The sequence below is a fragment of the Oryctolagus cuniculus genome, chromosome 6, assembly GCF_051225735.1.
Source record: "Oryctolagus cuniculus isolate XC-2025 breed Fujian yellow rabbit chromosome 6, ASM5122573v1, whole genome shotgun sequence".
Classification (NCBI taxonomy): Eukaryota; Metazoa; Chordata; class Mammalia; order Lagomorpha; family Leporidae; genus Oryctolagus; species Oryctolagus cuniculus.
Genome location: NC_142872.1, coordinates 48,315,197 through 48,324,803, shown reverse-complemented (window position 1 = coordinate 48,324,803; position 9,607 = coordinate 48,315,197). Strand labels below are relative to the sequence as shown.

General features: G+C 43.0%; 2 protein-coding genes across 5 annotated transcripts in view; one reads left to right on the top strand and one right to left on the bottom strand.

The window, feature by feature from the left end:
- The window catches only part of PWWP2A (PWWP domain containing 2A), a 58,057-nt gene extending 51,050 nt beyond the window's left edge, over positions 1-7,007 (top strand). The window contains exon 3 of the mRNA XM_017341232.4: positions 474-7,007. Within this exon, the coding sequence (XP_017196721.4) occupies positions 474-526 (53 nt within the window). The 3' untranslated portion in view covers positions 527-7,007. The remainder of the gene's footprint in view (positions 1-473) is intronic.
- Positions 1-9,607, bottom strand: part of TTC1 (tetratricopeptide repeat domain 1) — a 106,146-nt gene that overhangs the window by 10,215 nt on the left and 86,324 nt on the right. For all 4 annotated transcript variants that reach the window (XM_089335020.1, XM_002710348.6, XM_089335023.1 and 1 more), the window contains one exon: positions 9,517-9,571. In XM_089335020.1, coding sequence (XP_089191146.1) covers positions 9,517-9,571 — 55 coding nt within the window. The remainder of the gene's footprint in view (positions 1-9,516; positions 9,572-9,607) is intronic.

The following is a 9,607-nucleotide window of genomic DNA, read 5'->3' as shown; positions in this document are numbered from 1 at the left end:
CAGCAGTTGCCACCTGCTAAATTTAATTCAACTCAGCCAATTTCTTCTGAGCCTAGATTCAAACTCAATAGTTCTGGCTTTTCCAAGCAAATCCTGGACATACCAAATTTATCATTTCCTGGGAAATGGGATCCTGTTTACTTGTATAGGGCTGTCAACCTCCATTGTACAGTCCAGTCTCCTGACCCCAAGTTTCAGGTTTTGCTAAGTAATTGCTCCTAAGTGATCTCACGTCCTAAAGTTGAGACTCATGGTATAGCACCTGGGATTTTTATGCTGTCTTCACATACAAGATGGCCATGGTGTTTGTATATCAACATTTGGGACTTCTAGGACATTTCACACATTTACTAAATTCAAATGGCAATGGGATGGAATATTTGAGATTCAGAGTATTCTGGAAAGTCTCAGCTGAGATGGGTGAATAAATAGTTTCAATCATTTCTCAACTGTCATTTTTTTTTTCCTTTCAGGTCAGCTTCCAATGGAGATGAGAATGGGGGTAGACAGAAAGAGAAATCCTTAATGATCAGAGAGGCACAGGCTCCTTCCCACTGCCACACCTTTTAGCAGCTTTTCTCACTGGAGGCCTATTACTAAACTAGAGGCCAGGTGAAGAAGATGATGCATGACCTTTAAACTTTAAAGGGGCCTCTCTCCTGAAGCGTGATGAGAACTTGTGATCTTGGTCTTAAGATCTGGCCCACAGAGACACACTGAGTTCAGAGAGGCTTGCTCACTCCTAGAGAAAACATCAATAGACAAAGCTCCCAGAATCTGGGATGACCATGCTCCAGGCAGGTTTCCCAAACAAACCTGGGCCACCCACGCTCACTGCTGCTGCTCAGGAGAGGCACTGGCACACAGCAGCAGCACAGGCTCAGATCAGACTCAGTGGACAGATGCCTGGTAGGGGTCTCAACAAGCAAGGACATCACAGGGCATCTTCAAGAAAACGGAGCTGGCAACACTGACCTAGAACTTTGGCAGTCTTTGGTTTTGGAGAAGAGAACAGGTAGGAAAAACTGATTTACAGACGTACAATAACTGGCTCTTGTGACACGGAGAGGGGAGCCTGAGTCAGGGCAGCTCCATCTTGGAGAAGCCTGTTCAGGGTCTCTCCAGACGGTCAACTGAGCCACAGGCACCCCCTGGAGAAAGGATCACTGTAAGCCCATCTCCAGAGAAACACCTTGAAGTAAAAACTGTATATTTACTTGCCATCTGTTGTGGGAGGCACAGATAATTGAAGAATAAAAGCAGCCGCCAGCTTTTGAAGATGTCTACGGGCAGTGGGGAGACAGACACGCACGCCCAAGGTGAGCCCAGAGGCCTCTCGGACTCAGTGCAGGCATAATACAGCCTTCCTGGGCCAGGCCGTGCATTGCACTGACCTGAAGGACAGCATGGCAGGTCCCAGATGACAGTGCCTTGCGCCTCCAGACTGTGCTAAGCGTGGGTGGCAGCAGCTTGGCTTTTGGCTGTTCTGCTCTACAGGCAAAGTCTTCTCATGTAGGAAGACTGTCCAAGCTAAGAGTGCATGTAGATGAAAAGGGAAATTTTGTTTCACAGACCTTCACTTTGCCTACCTGGCTCAAAGACCTGTTTGCTACAGGAAACCTTTAGAATCAACTCTATGAAAATGTATTTCTCCAAACACAGGGGACACAGCAGCTGTACTTCAGAATCCATCGGCACATCTGTGCCGAGGCCCCAGCACACCCATGACTGTTCCTATCCAAAGCCCGGGCATGACAGATGGACCCGAGACTTCTTGGAAGGGCAACTGTGGCTCTGCTCTGGTTTTGCTCAAACTTTTCCAAACGCACTGCACTGCAGTGGAAAACTGCCTCTTCCCACCATCACCTGTCTCCCCCACAGGGTTCTGAGTGCTCTGCCAGCCCCATTTTTCCTTGCAGGTGTTTCCCAAATAAATAGCTGGTACTTCTAATTTCATCTTCGCTTCTGTTTTTCAGAGAATCCAACCTAAAACATATGGTATCACTTTTTCCTTCTATTCTAGTATTCTGCCTTCATACACCAGTTTCACCAATTATTACTTTCAGAACAGCAGAACATAAAATCAGACATTCTTCTTGCTAAAGGATACTACTTTGTAGGGCACTTACAAAAGTCTGTGAAAAATGGAATTCAAAGATGTTTATTTGAAACATTGAAATCCATGCCTATTTTTTTTCCAAAACATTAGTTTTTTCATGAACTTTTTTCCTCTTTTTCCATCTCAAAATTGACATTTGGCTTCGTTTCGCAAACTCAGAATATTTCATGAACCTTTTGGAAGTTCCTCTGCATATATTTCATATTTTATTTTGCACTCAAATAAACGTATCCTTTAATTCCATTTTCTATGAACTCTGGAAGTATACTTGTATATAGAGTACTTAGCAGGTAGCAGACAACTAACAAAGGCTATGACTAAACAGTTCTCCACATCAGAGAAGATCTCAGACCACCTGATTAAATCACCCCACATCCACTAGGTACACACGTGTGGCCCCTTGTGTGCAGTAGGGATACAAAAATATATGGCATGTTCTACACACAAACATGAGATTAGAATTTGACAGAAAGATAATTCATACACAAGAAAGCAGTTCCCATGTAGCTGAGGTTTAAGTGTTATGAAGATCTTTATGAGGAAAATTCTGGCTCAGGTGGGAAGCTTGGCCTGTATCTATCTAGATAGAGTCTGCATTTAAACAACACACCAAAGGACTGAAATTATACACGATGAACGGGGTGGTCAGTGCTGGCAAAATCAGCCTAAGCAACTGTGCTGAGGCACGCAGGCAGAGATAGCCATGTGTCCAATGAGGGTGGGCAGGTGAATGGGAGGATACCTCCCAGCAGGCTCTCTTGAGCCAGATTCTGTGACCACAGGTTATTGTGCCCTAGGAGGATATCAGCAACTTACAACTGAGCCTGCAAGGTTAATAATCCTGTGGCAAAGTGGAAAATAAACCAGAAGGGGACAGCCACGGGTGGTTCTGGCAGTTACAAAGTTAAAAATGAAAAGTTATTACTGCCTTATGGGGAAGGGGCTATTTAATCACTGAATAAACATCTGAAAATATATGGTGCTCGGTGGGAGACTGAAACCAGAGCCTGGGCCAGTGGAAACATAAAACAACAGAGTAGAACAGTGTGGCAGAATCAACACATATTCTAATGCCTGAGCATCACAGTCTGTGCTGTTTGTTAATGATGGCAGAGGAACAGCCTTTGGTGGAAACCATGCCCCTAAGTACACAATCACATGTTCATGACTGTCCTGCCTGCCATTTGCAATCAGGTTGGGTGCTCACAGACTACAGCAGTCTCCTTGTACACAAAATAGGATCACTTGCCAAACTAGCCTGTCTGTCACACTTTTCCAATGGTTGCCAAACTCCATGCCCCCTCTATCTCGGCAATGATCAGTGAGGTTTTCTAGACTGCACTTACAGCAAATCTGGTAGCTTCACTTAGTCTGAACAGGTCAACATGACCCTAAATAGAAAGATCTCACCTATCAGACTTGATCCCATGGCAGAGGGAAGAGTCCCAAATTGCCTGTGTTCACACAAAAATGCTTAGGACTACAGATCAATGCTTACCACTGGATATAGAGCTCTGTTATTTCTCTGTCTCCAGCACCACTGTACCAGAATAACCCAGTTGGTTCATTGTGCATAATTTCTCCTAGGAGTGCTGATGGTACACTATTTTCATCTCCCTAAGATTACTGGGGCATGGGTACAATGGAACAGCTCCTTTGGGACTTTGTCCTCTATTTAGAAGGGACAAATTGCATACAACTGAATCCTAATATTACATTTCCTCATTTGAGACAAGAAAGCAAACCATACAGCTCTTACTAGCTCACCTCTGAGCAGCAGGCAAACTGAGAGCTAGCACAGCACAGAGAAGTTAAAACTCACACCCAATTCATATTCACGTATTAGCTTTCTGGGTGAAAACTGATGCTGAAATGCCAAAGCCTCCGGCAGCAGTAGGAAGCAGCCTTACGGGGCAGCACCTTGCCTAACGTCTACAGTCTCTTTGGGGGAATAAATTCCACATAGCTGCTCTAGGTCTTCCGAGTAGGGACAGGCACCTGGCTGCTCTAGGTGAAGGGAGGAAGAGGAACACTTATGGCCACTCAGGTTGGTATGGCCGGAGACTATGGAATGGCTGGAACATGAGATGTCCATGCTACTGGGACATACTCTCTAGCTCAGGACCTGTGGAAAGGCAGCTTGGAATCCTAGCACACTTAGTGAACGCTGATGACCTATAGGGAACTGACTCTACTCCAAAGGCAATTTGTCCAAATCCACACCAGAAATGACCCCTGGGCAAGAATGGCTTGTCAGAGAGATCTGCAGCCTAGTGAGTCGCAGGAATACACATTTTGAAATATCTGCTTTCTAGTTTTTCTCTGCTGCAACTACAGCACAAAAATGGAAAGATAACACTCAGTGACACACGTGGTTCTGTTTAGGGGGTGCTTCTTGGAACAGAGCTGAACTCTCACCTGACCCTGGTGCTGGGACAGCCATGCCCTATTCTGGCCTTTCATTCCGCACCTGGCATGGAAGTGTCTCTCAGGTTCATCAGTTACAGACCCAAGCAGTGGTCATTAAACTTGAGTATGATCAGAAACACCTGAAGTGTGTTAAAAATTAGACTGCTAGGCCCTTTTCAAAATTTATGATTCAGGGGCCAGTGCTATGGCACAGCATGTAAAATTGCAACTTGCAGTGCCAGCATTCCATATGGGCGCTGGTTCTAATCCCGGCTGCTCCACTTCCATCTGATCCAGCTCTTTGCTATGGCCTAGGAAAGCAGTGAAAGATGGTCCAAGTCCTTGGCACCCATGTAGGAGACCCAGAAGAAGTTCCTGGCTGCAGGCTTCGGATTGGCTCGGCTCTGGCCGTTGCAGCCACTTGGGGAGTGAACAAGAGGATGGAAGATCTCCCTTTCTCTCTGTCTCTGCCTCTCTGTAACTTTGCATTTCAAATAAACAAATAGGTCTTTTAAAAAAATTGTGATTTAGTGGTTCTAGGGTGGAGCTGAAGTGTTGCATTTTTGGCTGGTTCTCAGGTGATGATGGTCTCTGTACCATATTCTGAGATTCAGCCCCCAAAGATAACTTGCTGTTAAAGCTTGTGACTGGACCCTTCATGACAAGCTTGATATTAAAAAGTTACTTGTCAATACCCATCCCTAGTTATTAGGCATACAGTTGCTTGGGTAGAGCATCCCTTTAGATAGATGGCCTATTTTTTTTTTAAAGATTTATTTATTTATTTGAAAGTCAGAGTTATACACAGAGAGAAGGAGAGGCGGAGAGGTAGAGAGGCGGAGAGGCGGGGAGAAAGAAAGAGAGAAAGAGAGAGAGAGAGAGAGAGAGAGAGAGGGAGAGGGAGAGAGGGAGGGAGGGAGGGAGGTCGGTCTTCCATCCACTGGTTTACTCCCCAACTGGCCACAACAGATGGAGCTGTGGTGATCCAAAGCCAAGAGCCAGGAGCCTCCTTTGGGTCTCCCATGTGAGAGCAGGGGCCCAAGGGCTTGGGCCATCTTCCAATGCTTTCTTTGCTTTCTTTGCTTTCTTTCTTTCTTTCTCTTTCTTTCTTTTCTTTTTTTTTTTTTTTTGACAGGCAGAGTTAGACAGTGAGAGAGACAGAGAGAAAGGTCTTCCTTCCGTTGGTTCACCCCCCAAATGGCTGCTGCAGCCGGCGTGCTGCGCTGATCTGAAGCCAGGAGCCAGGTGTTTCTTCCTGGTCTCCCATGAGGGTGCAGGGCCCAAGGACTTGGGCCACAGCAGAGAGCTGGACTGGAAGGGGAGCAACTGGGACAGAATCTGGCACGCCAACCGGGACTAGAACCCAGGGATGCTGGTGCTGCAGGCAGAGGATTAGCCAAGTGAGCCGCGGCGCCAGCCAACTTCTACTTTTCCAGGCCATAACAGAGAGCTGGATTGGAAGTGGAGCAGCTGGGTCCTGAACCGGCGCCCATATGGGATGCCAGCACTGCAGGTGGCAGCTTTACCCGCTACACCAAGGCGCCGGCCCCAGTATAGCCTATGTTATACATGATTTGTCACAATGCCATTTGTTTGAAAGATTTGTGGCTGCCAGCATACAGGGTAATACATTTGCAAATGATGACAAATTCCTTACCCTGCAATCTTTTCTACTTGTACTCAAAGCTTGTTCAGAAACCCATTAGAGCATTACCACCTGGCCTCAAGTATGTACCTCTTTCTCTCCCTGTACAGCTGTCAAGAATGGCTCATATTACCAGCTCCTGTGTCCCCTAGCAAGCCACTCCTTCTAGAGGATGCCACAGCCACACCTCTCTTGCAGTTCTCCTGAACGCAGGGTGCTAGCATTAGAAATCTGTCCACAGAATCCTACTGTTGAGCTCGAGGGATTCTGAAAATGTCTGATCAGCTTGTTTTAAATGTTTACCACTTACCCATGTGAAAAAATTTGGCATTGTGAAATTAAGTAAGACAAAGATACTCAGAAAGGTTATACCTGTTACTTTTTGAAACTTACTTCAAATCTTTATTTTGCTTAATTCCCCCCAATTATTCCAATTGCAAATGCTCTTTAGCAGTTCCCCTTATCGAACCCCAGTGGATGCTTGAAACTGAAGACAGTACTCAACTATAGATATATACTTATGTTTCTGTCTACAATTACTCACAGATATATTATGTTTAATTTATAAATCAAGCACAGTAAGAGAATAACAATGAAATAATAAAATGGAACAATTAAAACCATATATAATGCAACTTAAGGAATACAGTGTCTGTTCATTTCTGGAATTTTCCACTTAATATTTTCAGGCCTGGGTAAGTGAAATTGAGGAAAAGTAAACCATGGATAAAGGGGGCTACTATGTGTTTAGATTTATAAACTTATAAAAAATCACTTTTTTCTATGATGTACTTTCACATTAAGTTTTTTTTTAAATAAAGTGGTTTTACTGGTTTTTTTCTTTTTACTGTTTTTTTAAGCAAAAATCATAGCTTACAATAAATACAAATAATAGGGTATTGATCACCAGAGCCAACACCAGTTCAAATAAGCTCTTAGCCTCCTAGGTTGTGGTGTCCAGGGCATCTGTTGCTACCTCATCCCATCATTGACCACACTTTCAATTCCTTTTAAACCTTATCTGCTTCGGTTATTATGGCTGAGAGGAAAGTAATCCCAGAGAGAAAGACAGAAAGAAACACTCCAACTACTGACCACTTTCCTCAGATGATCACTGGACACTCTCGTGGTCATCTTCTGTCATTAGGCCTGTGACACCATGACTAATGAGTACCCTGGGTCTCCTGGTCTAATCATGCTATTTATAAATGATAAGCTAGGCAAGGAAGAACAAATGCTATTCTATCTGTTCACGATTAGGATTTTACCCTGAAGGAGCAGGGCATATAGCTGTACTTTCTAAAACAGAGGAAGTCAAGTTACCAAGTCAAGAGGAAAGAAAGCAAGTCAATGAACACTGAACAAATCTAAATAAAACCCATTTTGTTACGTATTTGTCACTTTGGAAATGAAAACAATACATGATTTTTTAAAAAAATTTTTAACTGATAATACTCCAGCAGAAGCCATCAGTATTGACAGTAAAAACCAGGCAGTCCACTGCAAAAAGTCTGCTCTACGGAAGTGATATTAACATGTGCTCAGAATGCATACCTCCCAGGGATTTCAGCACATGAGCCAGTTACCTCATCTGTAACAAGGAAGGAACACCACCAAAAAGCTCTTGGGAGGCACAGAGTAAGTTATCCCTTTCAGGTTATCTACAGTGGGGTAACATCCAGAAGCATTGTTTTATTCATGATCCTTACAATCATTAAATAAAGGAGTCTAGTCACTCAAGCTATTGCTGTGTAGCAACATGTATTATTTACCAAGCAACTTAAGTTGCTTAAGTCTAATAAAGGTGAATACATTAGAGAAGCAACTAAGGGAAGGAGCACAATTTGAATATTTTAAACGAAGGGAATAACGTAAGTAAAACCCAAAACCATGGAAATTCATTAGAGTGATAATGACAGATGGAAGTTCTGACTCTATTTGGAAAGACAATGGGCCTAAGACTTGGTCTGCAATAGTCCAGTAGCTTTGGACTGGCTCAGGAAAAAAAACAAAAAAAACAAAAAACAAACAAACAAACAAACAAACAAAAAACCAGCAGCAAAAAAGAAACATAGACCTAGAGAACAATGCCTAAGAGCAACGTCTTTTCTCAGTCCACTATGGACCATTCACAAGGTCACCTCTTTCAGCATGAAATCCAGCTCAGCTAAAAGCAAACAAACTTTCTAAATAAATTATCACTGTTAATAGGTGAAAAAATGTTCTCTCTTGTGTTTGAATAAACAGTAACTTCAAAGTAATTTTTTGCTTAAATACAAGGTCAGGTTTAATTAATACACAAATTATTAGGCAAACAGGCCTTCTATGGAAAAACTAGGGAAAGCTCCAGAAGCATCCTGAGTCTAAAGCAGCTCTCCTTAGCATCTGGGTCTACTCCACAGGGACAGAAGGCTCTGGACAGTCCACTTTCATGGGCTCCTCCAACAACTCCTATCACAGAGATCCTCTGGGAAATTTCTTTTTCTTTACACACAGAAGCCTGGAAGCCAGAAATGACCAGGCCCAGTTTTTTGAAATGATTCTCTTTTAGGCACATATGACTGCAATGTATTAAATGTAATTCACAGAACAGATTTACAAACTATTCATGAAGAACACACAGATCTAGGGCAAAGAAATATCAGTTGGGTTACAGACAGAATATTCTAGGTCCCTCACTCCTCTTAGTCAAGCAAACTGTTCTTGAGAGGTTCTCTGATTCCAACTATAACATGCAAATATGAAAAGTAACTAAACATAGAGCAAAAGAATCCATTTGCAAAAAAAAAAAAAAGAATCCATTTGCCCTATTCCCTTTCCCCAATCATACCCTCGCCCCATTTATTAATTCCTGCTCTCCTTGTCTTCTCAAACACTGCAGGGATTCTCTGTGCCATTTTCAAAAGAGGAATGTCCTTGCTTTTAACATGGCCTTACCTACAGTGACTACATCTTACTGGACTTAAAACCTTAAGGGATGGCTAGTAAGTGAAGTAATACAACTGTTTCAAAGAATTTATTTTCTGAATCAGTAGTCCACACTGGAGTTGATTCATGTTTGTTTGCATTCATGAAGGCAAAAAAATTTCTAAGAAAAATAAAATGAAAATTTGGTTTCTGAAAACCTTACACCATCTCTAAACTATGCTAATCCTTTTGCACTCAAGAATGCTAAGAAGCCACCAGCCCCAGGGAACTGCTAGAGCAAACTGTCTAGAGCAAAGTAAAGATCCCAAAGCTACTCTCAATTCTGTGTCTGCTCTAGTGAATAAATACACTGACGTTCCCTACTAAAGCTTCCTATATGTTTATAGTCAAGAGAAGCTAAGAGAAGCCAACTTACCTAACATCTCTTCTTTCAGTCTTTCATTACGTTCTTCAATTTGCTTAGGTAATCTCTGAAGGAAAAGAGAAGAAACTGGAGTTGGTAAAAA